The sequence below is a fragment of the Rhinoderma darwinii genome, chromosome 1 (assembly GCF_050947455.1).
Source record: "Rhinoderma darwinii isolate aRhiDar2 chromosome 1, aRhiDar2.hap1, whole genome shotgun sequence".
Taxonomy (NCBI): domain Eukaryota; kingdom Metazoa; phylum Chordata; class Amphibia; order Anura; family Rhinodermatidae; genus Rhinoderma; species Rhinoderma darwinii.
Genome location: NC_134687.1, coordinates 398,492,726 through 398,519,731, shown reverse-complemented (window position 1 = coordinate 398,519,731; position 27,006 = coordinate 398,492,726). Strand labels below are relative to the sequence as shown.

The 27,006-nt window shown below is 43.1% G+C and overlaps 1 protein-coding gene across 1 annotated transcript in view; it reads right to left on the bottom strand.

Moving 5' to 3' along the window:
* The window catches only part of LOC142758014 (uncharacterized), a 77,540-nt gene that overhangs the window by 47,410 nt on the left and 3,124 nt on the right, over positions 1–27,006 (bottom strand). Inside the window, exon 4 of the mRNA XM_075860667.1 lies at positions 4,693–4,778. Coding sequence (XP_075716782.1) covers positions 4,693–4,778 — 86 coding nt within the window. The remainder of the gene's footprint in view (positions 1–4,692; positions 4,779–27,006) is intronic.

Here is a 27,006-nt window from a genome sequence, read left to right as displayed (position 1 = left end):
GCGCCGGTGTCCCCAAAGATCCCAAAACCTAGGGTTGCTAGGAGTGACAACCTTGGGTAAAGATGGACTTCCGTCTAAATTGTCCATACCTGTGACCATAGTGTCCGGCGAGAAAACGCATCAGGTCTCTGCTTATCTGGACTCTGGATCCGCTTCTAATTTCATCACCAGAGATCTGATGGACCTTCTGTAATTGCCCACCACCCCTCTAGAGAGCCCGTTGACAGTTGCCTCAGTGAATGGACTACCTCTGCCAGACCTTGTTATAGCTGTAACCAAGCCGCTGAGGCTCCAAGTGGGAACCTTGTGGTAGGCTTAGATACATGGTCTAACAGACAGTATCACACATGCGCCCTGCATCTAAGCCTACAACATGTGTTACTAATGTTTTTTTACAGGTTCGGTCGTTGGACTACGTCAGATTCGAGGACTACTTCTATCACGCCTTTTTTTATTTTCAATAAAATTGTTAATGAGGGTTGTCTGGGGGGGTTTTATTTCAATAAAATATTTTTTTTATGTCTTTGTATTTTCTTTTAAACTTTATTACTACCGCTTTAGTAATGGCCGCTGGCTGATTGACACCACCCATTACTAAGGCAGGGCTTAGTGTTAGCCAGTGCAGAGGCTAACACTAACCCCCATTATTACCCTGGTACCCACCGCCACCAGGGGTACCGGGAAGAGCCGGGTACGATCTAGTACCTGACCATCTGTAGTGAAGGTGGGGCACTGAGGCGGCCACAGGCTGGTGTTATTAGGCTGGGAAAGGCCAAAAACAGTGGCACTTCCCACACTGGTAATGCTAGGCTGCTGCTGTTGTGTTGTATCTTGCTGGTTATGAAAATTGGTGGGGACCCCATGTAATTGTATTTTTATTTTTTAAATAAATAATTGGAGAAAATGACATGGCCTCCCCATTTTTCATAACCAGCCAGATACAATACAGCAGCAGCCTAGCATTACCAGGGTGGGAAGGGTCACTGTTTTTGGCCTTTCCAGCTTAATAATACCAGCCTGTGGCCACTCCATTGCCTGACGAGCCCTACAGATGATCGTGTACTGGATCGTAGCCAGCTCTTCCCAGTACCCCTGGTGGCGGTGGGTACCATGGGTAAAAATGGGGGTTAGTGTTAGCCTCTGCACCGGCTAACACTAAGCCCTGCCTTAGTAATGGACGCTGTCAATCAACCATCATCTATTAATAAGGCGGTAGTAATAAAGTTTAAAAAAATACAAGGACATAAAAAAAATATTTTATTGAAATAAAAAGAAACCCACACAACCCTCATTAACCATTTTATTGAGAATAAAAAAAGACGTAATCGAAGTAGTCCTCGTATCCGACGTAGTCCAACAACCGAACCTGTAAAACAACACAAACGCACAAAAATAAATAAATGTAGAAACACATAAAATAGCAAAGCAATTATTATACTTACCTTTCCTGGGTCCAGCGCTGGAGCCGCAATGTCAGCGTGCTGGGCCCTATATCTAATCCTATCATGTGTGATACTGTCTGCTGAACCACTGTATCTAATCCAATCATGTGTGATACTGTCTGCTGAGCCACTGCATCTAATCCCATCATGTGTGATACTGTCTGCTGAACCACTGTATCTGACCCTATAGCTATGGATAGGATTAGGGTGCTACAGATATGCTGTCTTATATATATATATATTATATACACACATACACGCACGCACGCACATTTTTCTTGGGGTGTGGATATATGTTAGTACAAGGATATTGTCTACTGGGGCCCTGTATCTAAGTCTATCATGTGTAAAACTGTCTGCTGGGCCATGTATCTAAGCCTATGTGTCATACTGTCTGCTGGGGCCATGTATCTAAGCGTATCATGTATAATACTGTCTGCTGAGAGAAGGTGGGTATGTGGGACTACCTACAGGGGCCTGCATGGCACTGTCAACAAGGGAGATGTATGGCAAGGGGACTGTGTGTGGAACCATACAGGGGGTTGTGACACTATATACAGGGGGCATTGTGTGGGGAACCCTCTACAGGTGTCTTTGATTAGAGCCCCGAGACATAACTTTGCTTGAGGCCTCAGAAATGGCAAGTTTTCCCCTGAGGGTTAGTACAAGGATACTTACTGCTCGGGCCTGTATCTAAGGCTACATTCACATGAACGTGACAGATTTACGCGTGTAAATATGGTCGTGTGCGTTGGATTTTGCATCAGTGTGCTATGCGTGTGGAATGTGTTTTTCACACACTTGCAAGCACTTTTTTTCAGTGTAATTGATGTGTGAAACACGGACAGCAAACAGATGTCGTCCGTGTGCTGTCCGTGGTTTTCACGCACCCATTGATTTCAATGCGCGACTAGGTGCGTAAAAATGCATATATAGGACATGCAGTGAGTTTCACACAACGGACACTCGCTGCGTGAAAACTCATGCATGTGTGAATAGCCCCATTGAAATCAATGGGTCCGTGTGCTGTGCGTTATTTCAACGCACAGCACACGGACGAGATTTACGCTCGTCTGAATGAGCCCTAAGTCCATCATGTGTGATACTGTCTGCTGGGGCCATATAGCTAAGCCCATCATGTGTGATACTGTCTGCTGGGGCCATGTATCTAAGCCTATCATGTGTGATACAGTCTGCTGGGGCCATATCTCTAAGCCTATCATGTGTGATACTGTCTGCTGAGACAATGCATCCAATTCTATCCAGCAGTGTAGCTTTAGAAGCCTTAGTCTTATAGATATGCTATCTCCGTTATATATGTAAAAAGAAAAAATATTTTTTGGCGGGTGGTGGTAAATATATGTCTCGGGGCTTGTGCCCCTGACCTTTTAAGACCCTAGCAATGCCCCTGCTTCTTTCTGGCCATATTCAGGAGGAAAGGATCAGAACTCCTTGTGGAATGTAAAAATAATTATCTTTAATTAGAATAGCCAGCGGATAAAACCAAGCAATATGAAGTGAACAGATAACATAAAGCGTCTGTCCCCTCTGCCGCGTTTCTAGCTCTCAAGAGCCATTACTCATAGATAGGGGAGGAAGTGAAAGTGTGTAGCTGAAATAGTAGCCAGAGAACCACCCACTTTAATCAGGTGTATACAATAATAGAAAAGTGGATGACATATAAAACATACAAAATATATAAGATCTCAAAAAAGTTACAAAATTTGTACAAAACAGTAATTCATAAAAAGATAGTTTCTTTCATTAAGATCATTAGGGACTTTAGTATTTAACATGAGAATCCAGTATCCCTCACGATTTAGTAATGCTCTCCTATGATCACGACCTCGTACTGGTTTATTAACCCTCTCAATTCCTGAAAACTGAAAGCTGCTGGTGTTCCCTTGATGCACATGAACAAAATGTCTACATGCATTAGAAGGATTTCTAACTTCGGGATTAGTGGCTCCGTTAAGATCTTCTCTAATTCTAACGTTAAGGCACCCAACGTAAGATAAATCACAAAGAGTGGAGTTTATTTGGTATACTACATGTCGTGTGTTGCAATGAATTAATTTTTTAATCTTATGTATATTTCCATCAATGGACGAGAGCCAGGTGTTTTGTGTGAATGAAAATTGTGATAAACTAGGTGAGAGCATAGTACCCAAAGCAGGCGTAAGTGACCATTGGGTTCTTGGTCACCTCTCTTACCAAGTCCCTTCTTCCCCGATTACTTAGTTTGGTGAGGCGGCAAGTGTCATAGCAAAGGGTCTGAATACTTATGTCCATGCAAAATTGGAGTTTTTCATTTTTAATAAACTTTCCAAATTTTCTATAATGTTGTTTTCACTTTGTTATTATGGGTTATTAAGTGCAGAATAATGGGAAACAACAGAATTTGTTTTTGTTTTAGCACAAGGCCTCAACATGACAAGATGTAAAAAACGTGAAAGGGTCTAAAGTCTTTCTGAATGCACTGTGTAAATATATATATATATATATATATATATATATATATATATATATATATATACATATATATATATATATATATATGCAGTATATGTATATAATTTATATATTTAATTTTGGAAATAGGATGTGGTACGAAATCTAGTTGAACAAAAGAGTTGACAAGTCAGATTGGCTGCAATGATCGCTACATCCATTGCCCACATTTGTCAATGTATTTACACCTTTTTTTTTGTACATTTTTTCCAGAATAGTGTTCTAAACATGCCTCTCAAAACTGCCCGGTTTAGAATTTTGTCTGAAATGAAGTTATAGTACAGCGTACTCTGTATGTATATTACCGGAGAAGAGTCCTGAGATAAGTCCAATGGCATCCTGCACATGCTCATTGCACAGGTGAAGCCGAGGGCAGTACACCTGGACTCATCTCAGGTCTCTTCACTGGTAGTTTACATTCAGCGTACGCTGTATTAGAACTTATTTTTAGCCAAAAAGCTAAAACGGACAGTTTTGAGAGGGGCCTGTTGAGTCGCTAAACTCCAGCAGTGTAACAATATGCTAGTGGTGCCTTAAAATCTAGTAACAGGTCCCCTTTAACCTGTATTTGCTTTCAGACATGGCTAAATGTGTATTTGTATTGGGTACCTGGCAAATCTCAGTGTATTATCTCAAGCTTACATTTAAGCTTAGATTTAGTAACTTGGTAGCATCAAAGAGGCAATTTGACAAGGCCTGTCTATTCTGTATTATTGCACCTTTTTGTCTTGCGTAGTACCTTATCATGATGTGCTGTAAATGAGTGAAATTTCCTTCCGGCTGGGCTCTCTCCTTTGATCTCACAACACTGCCACGACAAAGTAGCTATGGAAAAAAAAAAAAAGTAAATAATGGCAGCATTATCCTCTACACTCAGGGCTTTAAATATGTTATAAGCAAACTAGAGTTGTGCCTGGGTGGAATAGCCAAGTGCAGCGCTTGAGGAGGCGATAATGTTTATTTTCTTGATTTTTTTTCACTAAAGTTGGCCATAGAGGTTATGCACTTGGGAGGAGCGTGTTTCTCTTTATGCTGATGTTAAGCTTGTTTTTCTTAACCCCTTAAGGACGCAGCCACTTTTGGACCTTATGACACAGCCTCATTTTTTAAATCTGACTTGTGTCACTTTATGTGGTAATAACTCTGGAATGCTTTTACCTATCCAAATGATTCTGAGATTGTTTTCTCGTGACATATTGTACTTTAAGTTAGTGAAAAAATTTGGTCGGTATATTCAATATTTTTGTGTGAAAAACACCAAAATTTTGAGAAAATTTGCAAAAAATTAGCATTTTCTAAATTCAAATGTATCTGCTTGTAAGACAGATAGTAATACCACACAAAATAGTTACTAGCGAACATTTCCCATATGTCTACTTTAGATTGCCATCGTTTTTTGAACATCCTTTTATTTTTTTAGGACGTTACAAGACTTATAAGTTTAGCAGCAAATTCTCATATTTTCAAGAAAATTTCAAAAGCCTATTTTTTTAGGTACCAGTTCAGTTCTGAAGTTGCTTTTAGGGCCTTATATATTAGGAACCCCCACAAATCACCCCATTTTAAAAACTGCACCCCTTAGGCTATGTTCACACAGAGTATTTTGCCGAGTTTTTTGACGCGGAAACCGCGTCGCAAAACTCGGCAAAAACAGGCCGAAAACGCCTCCCGTGGATTTCAATGGGAGGCGTCGGCGTCTTTTTCCCGCGAGCAGTAAAACTGCCTCGCGGGAAAAAGAAGCAACATGCCCTATCTTCGGGCGTTTACGCCTCTGACCTCCCATTGACTTCAATGGGAGGCAGAGAAAGCGTATTTCACGGTGTTTTATGCCCGCGGCGCTCAATGGCCGCGGGCGAAAAACGGCGCGAAAATCGGCGTGCAAGGAGAGAAAAATCTGCCTCAAAGTTCCAAACGGAATTTTGAGGCAGATATTCCTCCTGCAAAATACTCCGTGTGAACATAGCCTTAAAGTATTCAAAACAGCATTTAGAAAGTTTCTTAACCCTTTATGCGTTTCACAGGAATTAAAGCAAAGTGGAAGGGAAATTTGCAAATTTCATTTTTTTGCAGAAATTCCATTTTAATCCATTTTTCCTGTAATACTGAAGCTTTTTACCAGAGAAACACACTTGGCAGATGAAGTTTAATGTAGATAAATGTAAATAGAAAAGTATCCGGCACACAAATGTGGTTCAATTTTGCGATTTTATTAAATTCGATGCCATGGCATCGAATTTAATAAAATCGCAAAATTGAACCACATTTGTGTGCCGGATACTTTTCTATATACAATTGGGTTGGGACCCTATTCGTGCACCTCTTTCAATCTTGTGCGCTCTGAACCAACACAGACCAGTAGATAAATGTAAAGTTATGCATCTGGGTACCAACAACCTGCATGCATCATATGTCCTAGGGGGAGCTACACTGGCGGATTCACTTGTTGAGAAGGATCTGGCTGTACTTGTAAATCATAAACTCAATAACAGCATGCAGTGTCAATCAGCTGCTTCAAAGGCCAGCAGGATATTGTCGTGTATTAAAAGAGGCATGGACTCGCGGGACAGGGATGTAATATTGCCACTTTACAAAGCATTAGTGAGGCCTCATCTAGAATATGCAGTTCAGTTCTGGGCTCCAGTTCATAGAAAGGATGCCCTGGAGTTGGAAAAAATACAAAGAAGAGCAACGAAGCTAATTAGGGGCATGGAGAATTTAAGTTATGAGGAAAGATTGAAAGAATTAAACCTATTTAGCCTTGAAAAAAGACGACTAAGGGGGGACATGATTAACTTATATAAATATATTAATGGCACATACAAAAAATATGGTGAAATCCTGTTCCTTGTAAAACCCCCTCAAAAAACAAGGGGGCACTCCCTCCGTCTGGAGAAAAAAAAGGTTCAAGCTGCAGAGGCGACAAGGCTTCTTTACCGTGAGAACTGTGAATCTATGGAATAGCCTACCGCAGGAGCTGGTCACAGCAGGGACAGTAGATGGCTTTAAAAAAGGGTTAGATAATTTCCTAGAACAAAAAAATATTAGCTCCTATGTGTAGAAATTTTTCCTTCCCTTTTCCCTTCCCTTGGTTGAACTTGATGGACATGTGTCTTTTTTCAGCCGTACTAACTATGTAACTATGTAACTATGAATATTTATTGCCCTGATTCTGAAGTTTTTAGAAATATCCCACATGTGGCTCTAGTGCGCTACTGGACTGAAACACCAGCCTCAGAAGCAAGGGAGTACCTAGAGGATTTTTGGGCCTTCCTTTTCTTAAATTATATTTCAGGCACCATGTCAGGTTAGAAGAGGTCTTGTGGTGCCGAAACAAAGGAAACCCCACAGAAGTGACTCCATTTGAGAAACTACACCCTTTGAGGAATTCATCTAGGGGTGTAGTGAGCATTTTGACCCCACAGGTGTTTCATAGATTTCAACAAATAAATGAGGAAAAGCACCCCAACATTTGTAAAGCAACTTCTCCAGAGTACGGAAATACCAAACATGTGGTCAAAAAATGCTGTTTGGGCAAGCGGCAGGACTTGGAAGGGAAGGCACGCCATTTAGCTTTTGGAGCGCTGATTTTGCTGGATTCATTTCTCAGCACCATGTCGCATTTGTAAAGCTCCTAAGGTACCAGAACAGTGGAAACCCCCCAAAAGTGACTCTATTTAAGAAACTACACCCCTTGAGGAATTCATCTAGGTGTGTAGTGAGCATTTTCACCCCACAGGTGTTTCATAGATTTCATTAGAATTGGGGACTTAAAATGAAAAATTACATTATTTTCCAATAAGATGTAGCTTTACCTCAAAATTTTTATTTTTTTCAACAAATAAATGAGGAAAAGCACCCCAACATTTGTAAAGCAACTTCTCCAGAGTACGGAAATACACAACATGTGGTCATAAACTGCTGTTTTGGCAAGCAGAAGGACTCGGAAGGGAAGGCACGCCATTTAGCTTTTGGAGTGCTGGATTGATTTCTCTGCACCATGTCGCATTTGTAAAGGTGTCAGTGCAGTGGAAACCCCCCAAAAGTGACTCCATCAAGGAATTTTTCAAGTGGTATAGTGAGCAGTTTGACCCCATAGGTGTTTCATACACTGGGCAGTAAAATAATAAAATTTAGATTTTTTTTCAAAGAAAATGCTGCTTTAGCCCCAAATTCATAATTTTTACAAGGGGTTAAAGGAGAAAAAGCACCCAGTTTGTTACGCAATTTCTCCTGAATACGGCAATACCCCATTTGTGGAGATAAACTGCTGTTTGAGCACGTGGCGGGGCTCAGAATGTAAAGAGCACCATGCAACATCTGAGGCCTAGTACGATGGCATTTACTGCCCTGTGTCATGAAAACAGAGGCTCTGGGGTGTCAAAACATTAGAAACCCAGAAAAGTGACCCCATTTAGGAAACTAAACCCCTCAAAGAATTCATCTAGTGGTATAGTGAGAAGATTTAGATTGTAATATAACACCTTTCAAGGTATTCATCTAGGGGTATAGTGAGAATTTTTAATTTGTGAAGTGACAACCCTCTAGGTATTCATCTAGGGGTATAGTGAGAATTTTTAATTTGTGAAGTGAAAACCCTCTAGGTATTCATCTAAGGGTATAATAAGAAATACTGTAATTTGAGTAAATAAGGAGGGCAACCTGGAAAACCCGCTATGGAGGGAGAGGGAATGGCAGGTCCCACAACCAACCTACCCACCATTCCATAAAATCCAACCCAAAAAATAAATCAAAGGCCTCAGCAAAAAAAGATTTGCTGAGACAACCAATCTTATCTGGATTTATTCCTCTCACCCAGATTTGCAACCTGGATGAGACAGACACTCACTCGGGTCCTTGGTATAGTGAGAATTTTTAGCTTTATTTTAGGTGTTTTTTTTACAAATTTTAACCCCTTCCCGCTCCTTGACGTACTATTACGTCATGGCAGCTGTATCGTTCGCGCTCCATGCCGTAATAGTACGTCTCGGGAGTAACGGCCGTTTCGGCCGTCCTCCCGACACATACAGGAGCTGTGACGCTGCTGTCTTGTTCAGCAGCTGTCACAGCTCCTACAGCGGGGACCGATCGCTGTGTCCCCGCTGATTAACCCCTTAAAAGCCGCGTTCTATAGAGATCGCGGCTTTTTAGGGGTTAAGCTGCCATCGCCGGCCTGTTACGCGATAGCGGCCGGCGATGGTGACTATGGCAACCGGACACCAAACAATGGCGTCCGGCTATGCCATAGACGGAAGCCTAGTGGGTCCTGACAACGTCAGGACCCACTATGCTTGCTGTCAGTGAGTAGCTGACAGTTCTAATACACTGCACTACGCATGTAGTGCAGTGTATTAGAATAGCGATCAGGGCCTCCTGCCCTCATGTCCCCTAGTGGGACAAAGTAATAAAGTAAAAAAAAAGTTAAAAAAAGATGTGTAAAAATAAGAAAATAAAAGTTTTAAAAGTAATAAAAGTAAAAGTCCCACTTTTTCCCTTATCAGTCCTTTATTATTAATAAAAATATATAAACAAACAAATAAACTATACATAATTGGTATCGCCGCGTCCGTAACGGCCTGAGCTACAAAATTATTTTGTTATTTATCCCGCACGGTGAACGCCGTAAAAAAAAATATTAATAAACCGTACCACAATCACAATTGTTTGGTCACTTCACCTCCCAAAAAATGGAATAAAAAGAGATCAAAAAGTCGCATGTACCTAAAAATGGTACTGATGGAAAATACAGTTCGTTACGCAAAAAAAAAGTCCTCGCACGCCTTTATTGATTGAAAAATAAAAACGTTCTGGCTCTTAGAATAAGGTAACACAAAAAGTGAATGATTGTTTACAAAACGTATTTTATTGTGCAAACGCCATAAGACATAAAAAAAAACTATAAACATCTGGTATCGCCGTGATCGTATCGCCCCGCAGAATAAAGTGAATATGTCATTTATAGCGCACGGTGAACGCTGTAAAAAAAAAAGTATACAAAAACAATAGTAGAATTGCTGTTTATTAGTCACCACGCCACCTAAAAATGGAATAAAAACTGATCAAAAAGCCGCATGCACCCCAAGAAAACTACAATGGATTCCTCAAGGGGTCTAGTTTCCAAATTGGGGTCACTTTTGGGGGGTTTCCAATGTTTTGGCACCACAAGACCTCTTCAAACCGGACATGGTGCCTAATAAAAAAGAGGGCTCAAAATCCGCTAGGTGCTCCTTTGCTTCGGAGGCCGGTGCTTCAGTCCATTACCGCCCGAGGGCCACATGTGGGATATTTCTCTAAACTGCAGAATCTGGGCAATAAGTATTGAGTTGCGTTTCTCTGATAAATCCTTTTGTGTTATAAAAAAAATGGTATAAAAAGAGTAAATTTCACCTCTACTTTGCTCTAAATTTCTGTGAAACACCTAAAGGGTTCATAAACTTTCTAAATGCTGTTGTGAATACTTTGAGGGGTCTAGTTTCTAAAATGGGGTGTTTGATAGGGGTTTCTAATATATGGGCCCCTCAAAGCAACTTCAGAAATGAACTGGAACCTAAAAAAATAAATAAATGAGGCAATACTTCGCTTCTTACATTATACTGATAATGAGCCGTGCCCACTCCGAGATGACCCCAGTTTTGACCGTTTGTATAAACGGAGACCCCTATTAGACCGTTCCAGTGCCCGGTTTTCCCAAGCATACACCCCCGAGAAGTGTTTTTCTATTGATGAGTCCCTGGTACATTTTAAAGGGAGGGTTCAATTCCGCCAGTACCTGCCAGGTAAGAGGGCAAGGTATGGCGTGAAGATGTATAAGCTGTGCGAGAGTGCATCAGGGTATACCTACAGGTTTAGGATATATGAAGGAAAGGCCACCCCCAAACCAGACTGCATCCTGGACTACAATAGGTACATGGGAGAGATGGACTTGTCAAATCAAGTCCTGAAGCCCTACAGCGCCATGCGGTGTGGTATAAGAAGCTGGCCGGGCACATCATACAGATGGCTTTGTACAATGCGTTTGTGCTACGTCGATGTGCAGGCCAGAGGGGAACTTTCCTGGAATTTCAAGATCTAATCTTTAGGGACCAGGAAGGGGGGGCACCCAGTACTTCTGGAAGCGAGGCCACACGCATCGTACCAGGGCAACACTTTCCAGGAGAAGGTCCCCAAACCGGTGGAAAGGGAAAGAGTCAAAAGAGGTGCAGAGTCTGCTATAAGAGGGGGATAAGGAAGAACACAATATACCAATGTGACACGTGTCCCGAAAAACCAGGGCTCTGTATAAAAGATTGTTTTAAAATGTATCATACATCCCTTGATTTTTAATTTACCCTGATGCACTCCGCACAGCTTACCCCCCTCATCTTTCCCTTCTGAGCCCTGCCGTATGCCCAGGCAGCTGATAACAGCCACATGTAGGGTATTGTCGTACCCAGGAGAACCCACATTACAATTTAAGGGGTGTATATCTCCGGTGGCGCATGCTGGGCACACTATATTGGACACTGAAATGGCATATACATATATAAAATTGCAAATCTCACACTGCACCATCTGCTGCGCATTATCTTTTACACAGTACCTGTGGGGTCAAAATGCTCACTACACCTCTAGATGAATGTCTTAAGGGGTGTAGTTTTTAAAATGGGATCACTTCTCGGGGGTTTCAACTGTACTGGTACCTCAGGGGCTTCTGCACACATGACTTAGCACCAGAAAAGCTCCAGTAGGCCAAATGGTGGTCCTTTCCTTCTGAGCCCTCCCATGGGCCCAAACGGCAGTTTATCACCACAAATGGGGTATTGCCGCACTAAGGACAAATTGGGCAACAAAATGGGGTATGTTGTTCCTTGTGAAAATAAGAAATTTTGATCAAAAATGACATCTTATTGGAAAAAATATCATTTTTTTCATTTCACAGCCCAATTCAAATAGGTGCTGTGAAAAAACTGTGCGGTCAAAATGATAACAAAAACCATAAATGAATTCCTTGAAGGGGTGTAGTTTCCAAAATGGGGTCACTTCTGGTGGGTTTCCATTGCTTTGATACCTCTGGGGCTCTGCAAATGCAACATGGCACCCGAAAACCAATCCAGCAAAATCTGGACTCCAACAAACACATAGCGCTCCTTTCCGTCTGAGCCCTCCCATGGGCCCAAACGGCAGTTTATCACCACAAATGGGGTATTGCCGCACTAAGGACAAATTGGGCAACAAAATGGGGTATGTTGTTCCCTGTGAAAATAAGAAATTTTGATCAAAAATGACATCTTATTGGAAAAAATATAATTTTTTTCATTTCACAGCCCAATTCAAATAGGTGCTGTGAAAAACCTGTGCGGTCAAAATGATAACAAAAACCATAAATGAATTCCTTGAGGGGTGTAGTTTCCAAAATGGGGTCACTTCGGGTGGGTTTCCATTGCTTTGATACCTCTGGGGCTCTGCAAATGCGACATGGCACCCGAAAACCAATCCAGCAAAATCTGGACTCCAACAAACACATAGCGCTCCTTTCCTTCTGAGCCCTCCCATGGGCCCAAACGGCAGTTTATCACCACAAATGGGGTATTGCCGCACTAAGGACAAATTGGGCAACAAAATGGGGTATGTTGTTCCCTGTGAAAATAAGAAAATTTGATCAAAAATGACATCTTATTGGAAAAAATATAATTTTTTTCATTTCACAGCCCAATTCAAATAAGTGCTGTGAAAAAACTGTGCGGTCAAAATGATAACAAAAACCATAAATGAATTCCTTGAGGGGTGTAATTTCCAAAATGGGGTCACTTCTGGTGGGTTTCCATTGTTTTGATACCTCAACGCCTCTTCAAACCTGGCATGCTGCCTAAAATATATTCTAATAAAAAAGAGGCCTCAAAATGCACTAGGTGCTTCTTTGCTTCTAGGGCTTGTGTTTTAGTCCACGAGCGCAGTAGGGCCACATGTGGGACATTTCTAAAAACTGCAGAATCTGGACAATACATATTTAGTAGTGTTTCTCTGGTAAAACCTTCTCTGTTACTAAAAAAAAATTGAATAAAATTGAAATTCAGCAGAAAAAATGAAATTTGCAAATTTCATTTCCACTTTGCTTTAATTCCTGTGAAATGCCTGAAGGGTTAAAAAACTTTCTATATGCTGTTTTGAATACTTTGAGGGGTCTAGTTTTTAAAATGGGGTGTTTTATGGGGGTTTCTAATACATAGGCCCCTCAAATCCACTTCAGAACTGAACTGGCACCTTCAAAAAAAGGCTTTTGAAATTTTCTTAAGAATATGAGAAATTGCTGTTTATGTTCTAAACCTTGTAACGTCCAAGAAAAATAAAATAATGTTCAAAAAACGATGCCAATCTAAAGTAGACATATGGGAAATGTGAACTAGTAACTATTTTGGGTGGTATAACCGTCTGTTTTTCAAGCAGATGCATTTAAATTCTGAAAAATGCTATTTTTTGTAAATTTTCTCTAAATTTTGCAATTTTTCACAAATAAAGACTGAATATATCGACCAAATTTTACCACGAACATGAAGCCCAAAGTGTCACGAGAAAACAATCTCAGAATCGCTTGGATAGGTTTAAGCATTCCGACGTTATTACCACATAAAGTGAAATATGTCAGATTTGAAAAATGGGCTCTGAGCCTTAAGGCCCAAACTAGGCTGCGTCCTTAAGGGGTTAAATGATCAAATTTTAAATGGGGCTGGTCAGTAAAAAAAAAGAATAATTATTCATGGCCAATATGGGAGACCGAAAAGGTGAATGAAGAATAAATGAATTAAAAATCGAAGGAGGTATGATAGATTTTGAAACATTCTTTCATGCACAGGCCGGGATTTGTGGGACACATCTCACATTGGTATGTGGTGTCCTTACGAATGCCTCGCTTGGCGCACACACAGCATTTTTTGGGTGGATTCTGTTTTTTTTTCAGTGGGGGGGATTTCTGTGGGGAAATGCTGGCCGGGAATTATCCTGCTGACGGAAGAGCCGGATGAACTGCCCTCCCCTTCCTGGTCACCAAATATCAGGGACTTTATGATCTTTTCCTGAAATTGCAGGAACGTATCCTCACTGCTGGCATATCTGCAGAGGACAGAGGCGTTTTATAAAGCCATCTGTGTAAGATGCACAGACAGCTTTTTATACCATACCCTGGTCTTGCGCATGGCGCTGTACGGTTTTATAACCTGGTTAGACAGGTCATCGGCACCCATATATTTGTTGTACTCCTGTACGCAGAATGGTTTGGGAACTTGGGTGGTGGATCCGCGTACAGGGACAAGGCTGCCTCTGCTGTCGTGAATGCTGGTCAGCATAAGGACGTCCCTTTTATCCCTATACTTTAGGAGGAGCAGATCGTCGCTGCAGACAGCTCTGCTCTCTCCTAATTTTAGGATGTAACCGAGCAAATTTTTGGGGAGGCCCTTCTGATTTCTGCGGATTGTTCCGCACGCCAAGGTGGATCTGGACAAGAGAACTTTTAGCAATGGGACGCTGTTGTAGAAGTTGTCCAGATATACATGATATCCTTTGCCGAGCAAAGGATGGACAAGATCCCATACAATCTTTCCACTAATTCCTAGGAAGGGGGGGCATTCTGGGGGATTTATTTGGGAGTCTTTTCCCTCATAGACCCTAAAAGAGTACGTGTAACCGGTGGCACTTTCGCACAGCTTGTAGAGCTTTATGCCATATCGGGCTCTTTTATTGGGTAGATACTGCCTGAAGTGCAGTCTACCCTTGAAGCTGACTAGGGATTCATCCACCAAAATATTTTGTTGGGGGGTATAAACTTGGGAAAAAAATTGGGAGTAGTGGGCAATCAATGGTCTTATTTTATATAGTCTATCAAAATGTGGGTCCTGTGGGGGTGGGCACTGGCTATTATCATTGTAATGCAGGAACTTTAGGATGGCTTCGAATCGCTTCCTTGTCATTACTGTGCGGTAATGGGGGTGTTATATAAAATGTCAGGGGACCAATAGTCTCTAATACTGGGCTTTTTTATTAGACCAAAACGTAAAAAAATGCCCCAAAACTTCCGCAATTCCACTGGTTTTGTGGGGGTCCAATTTTGGCTTCCCCCATAATAAGAGTGGGGGTTCTGGGCGATAAACTGTTCCGCATAAAGGTTGGTCTGCTGGACAATTAATTCTAAAAGGGAGTCTGAAAAAAAAAGTTGAAAATAATCAATGGGGCTGAAACCGGTAATTTCAATTTGAATGCCTGAGGGGGCTGTAAACTCAGGCACCTGGGGGGCATAATTCTCCGCAGCTTCCCAGGTCAGCTCCGGCAGAGCAGGACCTACGGCTCTACTGCATTCAGAGGAAGATGGAAGCACGAACTGCTCTTCACCTTCACTCGCGCTATCCGTGTCGGAACACAGCATTTCATATGCTTTCTCGGCTGAAAAGACTCTTTTGGCCATACTAATAAACTCTTGCTACCACTAACGAACACATTTTTTTTGTAACTTATTTTTTTACATTTTTTTTATCAAAAAATAAACCGCTACTCTCAACCGTGGAATGAGAACAGACCTAGCTGTATTCAATGAGTAAGGGTACCCTACCTACCAGGGGAAAAACTAAATGAGACGTGGCATTGCTACCTAACAGGGAACTCGGGCATTGGGCAATCTAGGGACACAGCAGGGTGATGGCGACCGGGTACTGCGACAAGTGACAGATCACAGCACGGCAGAAGGACACTGTGGGGGACTGAAATTATATATAATATATATATATATATATATATTATTTTATTTTTTCTTAACCAGTGGGCACCAAAGGGGGTGATCACTGGTTAGTGGGCACAAAAGGGCAGAAAAGGGGCAGATCGCTGGGTTTTTTTGTTCTTTTTTTCACTTTAACACTATTTCTTCTTGTCTCCGACTCTCACAAGCTCTCTGACAGGAATGAGCTTGTCAGAGACGGAGATGCCGGCAAACCACTGCTCCTGCGCTGTGATTGGCCTGTCAGTACTGACTGACCAATCACAGCACGTGCCGGCACGGGACCACTCTGATTGGTCCTGTGCCCGCGAGTCCTGCTCGGCAACTGTCTATGACAGTTGCGATCGGGACGCTGTCACCATGTCTGTTGACATGGTGACAGTTTGAAGCTTGGGCGTAACTGTACGCCCGAATGTGGGAAATCACTTGCATTTTGGACGTACAGTTACGCCCGTGTGCGGGAAGGGGTTAATGGTCTTTACAAGCATTACTGAATTTATTGGACACAGTTACAACTTTTTCCGGTCTATGAGTGAACTGGTCGAAATCATTTATAATGGCGGTGGAAGCAGGGGCCAGAGAGGTTGACCTTCCCTCTCCTCTGCAATGGGCCGATAAGATCACATACCTTGGAATAGTGATATGTTCTAATACACATACTTTTATACCTGATAATATTACTCCCCTGCTACAACGACTTAAGGTAGACTTTGATAGCTGGAAACATCTCCCCCTTACAGTAACGGGTCGTATTAATCTGTTCAAGATGAAATCCCTCCCTAGATTCTTATACCTCTTCCATAATTCCCCTGTATGGTTACCTCTCTCATTTTATTCTAATGTAGATAAGGATCATAGATCCTTTATCTGGGCGGGAGGAGTCCCTCGGATTGCTTTTGGTACACTACAACTACCTATGGAGCAAGGCGGTTTGGCCCTTCCGAATCTCTATGTCTATTTCCTAGCCAGTCAACTAGTGTATGTTTGGTGGTGGTTTACCCTTCTACAGACCTTGAGGTGTCAATATTTGGTTTTTACAAGGCCTTCGTTAAGTTATTATATGAGCAGGCCCCTCCCTCAGGTCATTTACTTACAATTTTGATGCAGACAACATTGAAGGTTTGGCAGAGGACACTCTTACTTTTCTGGTCTGAAGAGGTGTCCTGGTCATCTAGGACACCTCTTTAGTATAATCCACTCCTGACACAGATACCACGACTCTCTGACCCCAGTAGATGGGCGGCCTTAGGTATACTAACTTTGAGTGATGTGGCGGTAGAGGATAAAGTTGCCACTTTTGCACAAATTAGGGCCAAACACCAAGTGTCATCCAATCTCAGATTCCATTATTATCAGCTTAGACATGCCCTCTGGTCACAATTTGCAGGTTACAATGTCAGACTGTGTACATCCCCAGTGGAGGATTGGATGATGCAGGGAACATTGGTTAAAGGGAATGTGTTGCCAGCAAAACATGTTGTTTTTTTTTTAGTTAAACAATTAGTGTGTAGGTGATTAAACATTGTTCTAATTTTTTTTATTTTTTTCACGAGTCAGGAAATATTATAAATTGGATTCAATTTATAATATTTCCCAGCACTGGTCACTAAATGGAGCAATTCTCAAAATTGCAGCATTGTATGTGGTAAAGCAACCACATTGCTTTATGCTGCAAAATTGGGAAAAAATCCCTCGCTCTAGTGAGCTCTCAGAATCCCCCCCTCCTTTATCCTGGCTAGTGCCGGGAGAAACGAGGGGTTTGAACGGTCTAACCTCCTACACTGTGTGTCGCCATTTTTTGAGCTAACACACAGTGTAGAAGGTTTACATACACTAGTAAAACACACTGAAACACGTACATACACAGACCTAACTTACCTGCTCCTGACGCCGCCGCTCCCTCCGGTCCGTCCGCTCCGTCTGCTGCCGCTGCTCCATGTGCACAAGTCCGGAAGCCGCGACCGGAAGTAGTAATCTTACTGCCCGGCCGCGACTTCAGGTCCACAGGAAAATGGCGCCAGACGGCGCACATTTCAAATCGGACTGTGTGGGAGCGGCGCATGCGCCGTTCCCACACACACGGTGTACACCATAGTGGATGGAACGGGCCCCGTTCGCAGTCCCTATGGGACTGGAGCTGCTGTATTCCATGTCTGTATGTGTCGTTAATCGACACATACAGAAATGGAAAAAAAAAGGCAGCCCCCATAGGGAAGAAAAAGTGTAAAAATAGAAAAAAGTAACACACAAACACACAAATAAATATAAACGTTTTTAATAAAACCCTAACATAAAACTGATATAAAAAAAAAAATTTTGGTGACACTGTTCCTTTAAGCTAATGTCCATACTTTATAAACAATTATTACGTGTCTCCTCTAACAAACTTGATAGAGCTCTAGACCGATGGTCTCAGACTCTTCCCTCTATATCTACTGACGATCATAAAGAAATATTGAGTGCTTTGACTGGACCCTTAATATAAGCAAGAGACAGCCTTATTGAGAGAAAACATTATTTTTTTTTCTTTATCAAAGATTTTATTTTGAAAATATACACAACAAAACAGCATATACATAGTTTCATACATTTGCAAAATTCACATACAGTGCACTATAACACTTCAATATTATATAAAGTATCAAAGACACAGAGCAGCAGTAGGAGGTAGCCTCCTAATCAGTAGGCGAAAACTATATAAGAATGTAATGAGAATAACAGTCCCATAAGAGCAGCAAAGATAGTGCATTATTTAGGGGAACCAGTCCCCACAGGTGGGTAACAATTATCGCCTATAAGTGCACTTTATACGACAGACTAACACTAACACAAGACAACAAAGGGAAACACATACGGGTATAGCACGCAAAAAGTAGACTTTATGTAGATATTCAAAAGAGGCCATCCAGCCAGAGAGGTAAATCATCACCACCCCGGAATCCAGCCCACACTGCCCAGGTGCGGACAAAGAGCTCAGCTTTACCCTGATCAGCAGACATCAACTCCTCCATCCTCATAATTCCATTCACCTCTGTCACCCATTCCTTCAGAGAAGGCACAGTGCTAGACTTCCAACGACGAGGAATCACTGTTCTTGCTGCTGTCAAAAAATGCCGAAAGACACTCTTTTTGAGGTGTGAGAGTGATCCCAGAACCATGGAAAGTAAACCAATAGAGGCCGAAGTCTGAACCTCAGTGTGAAAGAGTTTATTACCGAGATCGAAAATCTTTTCCCAAAAGGGACGAAGTTTGGGACAATCCCACCAAATGTGCAGCATGGTTCCATGAGCCTCCCCACACCTCCAGCATTCATCAGGTACTTCAGGGAATATCCTATGCAGTAAAGAAGGACAGCGATACCATCTAGTGAGAATCTTGTAATTTTTTTCCTGGGCAAAGCACGAAGTCGGCAGTTTATGCGCCAGTAAGAAAGATGTGCCCCACTCCTCAGCAAAGTGTCGGATCCCCAATTCCTCATCCCATGCGGCTGTGAATGTCAACTGAGCGTAATCGTATTTAGGGAGAAGGATCCCGTGTAAAAAAGACAACACATGAGAGGGGGCAGTAGTCAACAACAAGTAGTGTTCCAGAGGAGTCTTAACCTGCAGTAAAGCAAAACGGTCGCCCATTGAAAAAAGATAGGAGCGCAATTGAAAATAGGACCACCAAACCGGACGTCCCCCCGGGTAGGCCCCGGAGACCACAGCCTGTGACAAAATTGTACCCTCAGGTGTAAGAGTCTTAGCCAAGAAACTACCGTCCTGTCTCTCCCAACAGAGGAATATGTCCACACCCACCGCCGGAGGAAAGGAAGGATCATCAAAAAGAGGGGTTAGAGGGCCTGGACGGTGAACAATGTCCATCGTAGCAATGATCCTCTCCCATACTACAAGAAACTGACGTGTGAGGTAAGGCAGAGAAGATGAAGGTCTCTGAGAAGCAGACAACCAAGGTAGAGACAACAATGCTAGGGGAGACATGGCCTTCTCAATGCGCACCCATTGCTTACCCGCACCTGAACGGAACCAGTCTACTAATCGCATCAGTAACGCAGCTTGGTGGTAGCGTTTAAAATCTGGCAAACCTGCTCCCCCCTCCTTTTTCGGCCGACTAAGGACAGCAAAACGAACACGAGGCTTAGAGGAGCCCCAAACAAATTTAGTTATGGCCCTATGCAAAACTTGGAAGAAGCTCGTTGGAATCATGATAGGGACAGTTTGGAATATGTAAAGGAATTTGGGTAAAATGTCAATTTTTACCGCATTAATGCGCCCAAACCACGATATGCGATTCCCACCATACGCCATTAAATCCTTCAAGGTGCGCTGCAGAATGGGTGTGTAGTTCAAAGCGAACAGATCCGACTGGTGTGTGGGAATTTGCACCCCCAGGTATTTTAGAGATGTAGATTGCCATTTGAACGGGAAAACCCGAGCGAGATGGGTGGCTAAGGTAGAATCGAGAGATATATTCAATGCCTCCGATTTGGAATAGTTGACTTTGAAATTGCTCACATGGCCAAAACGCTAGAATTCCCCAGTCAAAGATGGCAAGGAAACCATGGGAGTTGTAATGTACACGAGGAGATCATCGGCATATAATGCTAGTTTGTGGTGCTTTGCGCCAACATAGACGCCATTAACATTAGGGTTGTTCCGCAGTGCCACGGCCAGGTGTTCCATGACCAAAACATAGAGTAAAGGTGAGAGTGGGCACCCCTGTCTCGTGCCATTAGAAATAGACAAAGAGTCAGATAACAACCCATTAACTCGAACCTGGGCTGTAGGCCCTTGATATAATGCCATAATCCTATCCACCATAACGGCGCCAAGGCCAACCTGTGTCAGGACACTGCGGAGAAACACCCAATGTACCCTGTCGAATGCTTTTTCCGCATCGACCGAGAGTAAACACATCGGTATCTTATGGGATTGGCAGTATGATGTTAAAAGGAGGGTCTTGTTAGTGTTGTCCCGTGCTTCTCTGCCGCGCACAAACCCCACCTGGTCATCTGTGACCAAATCTGGTAAGAGAGGCGAGAGTCGAGAGGCCAGTAACTTCGCAAAAATCTTAACATCTACATTTATCAATGATATTGGTCGGAAGTTTGCGCACACCGTCGGATCTTTGCCCGGTTTTGGTAAAAGGGTAATATGAGCCTCAAGGGACTGGGGTGCAAAGGGACACGAGGAAGACACTGAGTTAAAAACTTTCGTCAAGAACGGAGCCAATTGATCCTTAAATGTTTTATAGAATTTATTATTGAACCCATCGGGTCCTGGACTTTTGCCCAAGGGGAATTCCCCAATAGCACGCTCCACCTTTCCAAAAAATCCTCCTCGAGTCCCAAAGCCTCCCCGCCCCCCAAGGACGGCAGCGCAGTGTCATGTACATACCGGTCTATTTTATCACGTAACGCATCCACCTGCATATCCTGAAAATGGCCTTTAAGATTGTATAATGCCGAGTAATACTGTCTGAAGCAGTCGGTGATCCCCACCGGATCATGAACCTCACCACCCGAGGGGGAAGTAATTTTAGGGATATACGACGCCTGGGTGCGAGGATGTAGTATCCGTGCTAGAGACTTGCCACATTTATCTGCAAATTCGTACGAGTGTTTTCGCATACGGTCCCTGAATCGAGCGTGTGACTGGTCTATCAGAGAACGCAAGGATTCTATCGCTGCAGTGAGTTCCGCAAATAACTGTGAGGAAAGCACTCGTTTATGGCGGGATTCCAGGTCCCGTATCTGAGCAAGGAGCCGCGTAATGGCTACCCCTTTTTCCCACTTCAACCGAGCCCCATGTTGGATCAGAACTCCCCTGACTACACACTTTAACGCCTCCCACTGCAGTGGTAATGGGGTAGTGTCACGTGTGTGTACCTCAAAAAAACTGTTAAGTGAGTCCTTAAGGGCTGACACACACACTGAGTCGCCCAGTAAATTATCATTAAGTTTCCAAGATTGGAAATTGGGTACTGAACTAGGAAACGTAAGCGTTAGAAATACAGGGGCATGATCCGACCAAACCATAGGGCCCACCTCCGAAATAGGTTGCCAGGTAAGCAAATGGTGGCTAATAAGAAAGGCATCCAGTCTACTATACATATTGTGTATCGGGGAGAAGTAAGTGTATTCTCTTACCTGAGGATGAAGAATCCTCCACACGTCAATCAATTGCATGGAATGCATCACAGTTTTCAAGGCTCCCAAATGGGATTTCGGTACCGCAGACCTGCCCGAGGAGGTGTCAAGCCTAGAATCGAACGTCAGGTTAAAATCACCACCCACAATCAAAACTCCCTCCGTGAACTCTTCCAATTTCCGCAAATACCCACAACATACTCGCGCCTGATCCTGATTGGGGAGGTACATATTAGCCAAGGTGAACAGCTTATTCCGAATGGACAGTTTGAGAAACACATACCGACCACCCGGGTCAACCAGAACGTCTACCAGTTTATGAGAGAGTGACTTGTGTATACAAATACTAGCGCCCTTGGACAAGGATTCCGAGTTGGTACTGTGGAACCACACTGGATAATAGCGATTTGTAAACTGTGGAGTGTGGCCCACCTGAAAATGAGTCTCCTGTAAAAACAGGATATTTACCCGTTCTTTGTGCATATTATACAATATCTGCGACCGTTTTTCCGGGACATTAAGCCCTCTAGCATTAAATGTACAGACTTTCAGCTGCGCCATTTCCAACGCACGTATGTCTAGCAAATCAAGAAATGTGCTATAACAATGAAGAAAAGGACGGGACAGACAAGGAAGGGAGACACGACAACAAGGACAAACAAGCGGGTGAAACAAGCACCCACTCCTTGATCTAATCAAGGAGAAACAATCCAATATACACCGGATATAACCAGTGAAACCCTAAGAGGAGGAGTGTCAGGACAAGGTCTAGCCAGTGCCCCGCACCCCCCAACCCAGCAAATTTTATATAGCAAATAACGATATAACACAAAAGGAAAACCAAGGCACTTATTGCGTTACCCAAAAATAATTAATTAAGGAGTTACATTGTTATTAGGGCCTTAAAGAAACCCCAGCCGCGAACACCCCTGAATGCATTCATTATCAGCATAAATGTACAAACAGGTTTAGCAATAAAGAAAAATAATAAGAAAAAATACATTCGCAATTGTGGCATATTAACGGCAATCGACCGCTATTAGTGACCCCCAGGCCTCCAACAGCAATCACCTGTGAAGCATAATGCAGACCCACTCAGTAATGACCATATGTAACTACGAATATAATTGCTTCAGCTGATAAACGCAATAAACATTGTAATTAAACTCCGACAGCAGGCTGCAATTCAGAGACATTAAAAGGGCATCACATCGGCTCCGCTGGACGCCCATCATGACGCCTCATAGGAGAAGCAGGAGAACGACCTCGCCTGCGTGACCGTGGACGCGGCGGCGGGATGGGAACATAAGGCCAATCCGGGAGAGAGACTCTAGGCAAGCGGAGAGCATCACAGAAATCTGGAACGTCCCCCGGGTCCCGAACACTCAGCAGTGCGCCATTCCTGCGAACCTGCAACTGAAAGGGGTGACCCCAGGAATAGGAAATCTCATGTTCTCTCAAGACGTCCAGTAAAGGACGTAGCACCCGGCGCTTGTCCAGAGTCATTCTGGACAAATCAGACAGCAGCTGGATCTTGACTCCCTGTAAGAAGACCTCGCCTTTATCTCGAGCCTTCCTCATGATCTGCTCCTTAAGAGAAAAAAAATGGACACGGCATAGCCCATCTCTAGGCCTATCAGGATCCGGGCTGCGCGGACCTAAGGTTCTGTGTGCTCTATCCAGCTCCAAGGGATCGTCAGCAGGGCGCCCAAGTAGAGAATTAAACAGAGACTGTAAAGCAGGAATGAGTTGACCCGGAGAGATATCCTCAGGAATGCCCCTCAGCCGAATATTATTACGGCGATTCCGATTCTCATGATCCTCAGCAAGATTAAATAATGTGTGGATCTGCTGAGAGTGCTGATCTAATCGGTCGGCATGAGAAACTTGTTGCTGTGTAATATTTGATACATCGCTTTCCATCCGCTGTACTTGATCGGACAATTGAGATAAATTGGTAGTAAGAGATTGTATTTCCGATTTATATGTCGTCTCCAGGTGGTTTACATAACGCTCCATGTCCTGTTTAGTGGGCAATGCTGATAGCTGTCGTCTCAGGCCCTGTAAATCATCCCCTAGGACAGCAGTAACACCAAAATGAGAGGAGGGATGGATAACCATATCTCTGGGAGAGGTAGAAGGCAGAATTGCAGGCCCCAGCACATGAGGGGAGGATAAGGGAGAAACCCGGCCGCCATTACAGGCACCACGTGGCGAACAGTCCCGCGTAGGCAGCGCCATCTCAGCCCCAGAAGAGCACAGTTCAATCCCATCCAGAAAGGAGGGAAACTGCCCCTGAGAGCCCGATATCGAGGGGAAGGTACTAGCAGTACCTGATGCAGCTACGCCGGCCGCAGATGATAGCCCCTCTGGAAGCGAAGTCCCGGCGCCATCTCGCCTCCCTTCCAGCGGCGCCATCTTGGATGATGTTCCCGATGCAGCGTCGGTCAGAAATCTCTGGATAGAGCCGGCTGAAGACATCTGCCGTGTACAGTAGGGAGTCCCCGTGGAAGCCTTGGATTTCCTGACCATCAGGGTGATAAAATATTGCTTATTAATGTGCTTATGAGCGGGTTAGGGAAGTGCAGGAGCGGAGCTCTCAAGCAGCACGTCTGGTCAGCGCCATGTCAAAGCCACGCCCCCGAGAGAAAACATTTTCATCAGATTTATTACACTCCCTCTAAACTGTTTAGGGTTGGGAAACTACAGTATATTCTCCTATCTGTCCACGCTGTCAAAGAGTAGATGGTTCCTTTCTACATATGTTTTGGGAATGTCCAGTTTTTTTTATTTCTGGAGGTAATGGAATTTATTGAACTGAAAGTCTGCTTACTCCTTCTGGTGGAGGAACTTATAAATACTGTAGCTTCTAGATCCCCTGTGATGCTTTTATTGGTCTATGCAAAAAAAACAATCCTCATAGCATAGATTACAATGGTAAACTCCAAACTTACCCATTTCAAAATCACATATAAAACATGCGGATGGTCAGATAAATTTGCAAAAATATGGCATTCCTTGGTGGCTAACCCTCATACTAGTCAATCGTTTTGGCTCCCCCATTTTATGTATTCCTACTGAGATTGTTTGGACTGTGGAGCTGCTGATGTTTCTATTGGTCTGCTTACTCTTCCACTGGGTTCTCCTGATGGACTGCAATTACTAGATATTTTTCTCTCTTGAGTAATGGAAAGCTGTTTGTTATGCCTCATTCACACGAGCCTATCCCATTCATGCGGGTGAAAAACGGGCGTGAATCGGGTACGTGTGTGTTGCGTTATGCATCAGTGTGCTTTGCGAGGGCCATGCGTTATGCACGCATTTGCAAAGCACATCTTTTTTTAAAATTATTATTATTTTCAACTGAATTGATGGGCAAATCACGCACCGCACACGTGTGCGGTGCGTGGTTTTCACGCACCCCTTGACTTCAATGGGTGCATAGGTGCGTGAAAACGCACCAATATAGGACATGCAGTGAGTTTCACGCAGCGGAATCTCGCTGCGTGAAAAATCATGCATGTGTGAATGGCCCCATTGAAATCAATCGATCCGTGTGCTGTGCGTTGTTTCAACGCACTGCACACGGATGTGATTCACACTCGTGTGAATGGGGCCTTAGGGTTTTTGTTCTATGTTTGTATAACTAAATTGATATATGTAGACATGTATTCTTATATATTTTTTTTACTTTTCTGACCTTTTACAATTGGATACATTTGTAATACCTATTGTGTCTGTGATTTTGATACCAGTTTTATTGAGGTCATAATAAAATGTACCTTTAAAAAAAAAAAGTTGTCCATAGAGTTAAGATAGCTATGGACTGAATGCTCATTTAACTGACAACTAACTCCCCATACTTCTTGTGCCGCTTACCTCACTGAGAAATTCAGATTTTAGGATAACCGGACCCTGGCTTATATCTCCCTGTGCGGTCTTACCTCCCCCTGCATTTCATATGTGTTCGTTCTTTGGTGTTTTTTAAACCCTTGTGTTATGTACCAGCCTCTTTGGCCCCTGTAATTGGCATAACCTAGTTTATGAGCTTTGCCGGGGGTGTTCCTTTAAAATCCAACCTGAGGCACCATAGATATGAGATTTTCAGGATCCACAGAAAAATATTTTGGCAAGTTTTTGGATAGCCATCTTTAGCAGTGATGTTTTTTTTTTTCATATAATAAAGAAGATGGTGGTTGTTGGTAATTGTTTTGCATCATAGTGCATACGACTGCTGCTTAAGGGGGAGTTCACACAGAGTTTTTTGACTAGTTTTTTGACACGGGAACCGCGCTGCAAAACGCACCAAAAATTGGCGGAAATGCCTCCCATTGATTTCAATGGGAGGCATTTTTTTAACAGGGACATGCCCTATCTTCGGGCGCCTCTGACCTCCCAGTGACATGGCCGCGGACGAAAAAAGAAGCAAAAAACGCAGAAGAATTTTGAGGCAGATTTTCCTCCTGCAAAAACTCTGTGTGAACTCACCCTTATTGTGCTTAACCATCTCTACATACTACTTAGACTACAGAAAATAAATTATATACTCATTTAAATATATTACCTTTTTTCTCTGCATCATGCTATTCTATGTATATAATACAAATTAAAACAGAGGTTTCATTTATTTTATGTATTTGATTAAAGTATTGCTGTGATTCCCATTTACACATGTTCCAGGAAGCCAGCATACAATGGACCAGGTAATGCCAATAATTTGCCACTGGGACTGTATACTTTTTCTGCCATTTAGATGAATGTGGGAGGCACAGTACAAAGGGGATCCCTGTCATATATCAACTGTTGGTCAATGAGCATTTCCACGAACGTTGTTACCAGGGCGTAACTAGGAAAGACTGGGCCCCATAGCAAACTTTTGCCTGGGGCCCCGCAAGGTGCCACACGCAGCCGCCCTTATAGATAGTGCCCCCTTTAGATTGTGCCATACGGCCCCTCTGTAGACAGTGCTATACAGCCCCCCTGTAGACAGTGTCACACCCCACTTGTAAATAGCGCCCCCACGTCCCCCTTGTAGATAGTGCCATACAGCCCCCCTCTCTATGAAGGCATCTTCAAGCAAAATGCTTGATTGCATGAAAATGCCTTCATAGAGAGGGTGAAATGTTGCATTGGATATTGGATGAATAAACCTATTTTGATTTTGAGTGCTG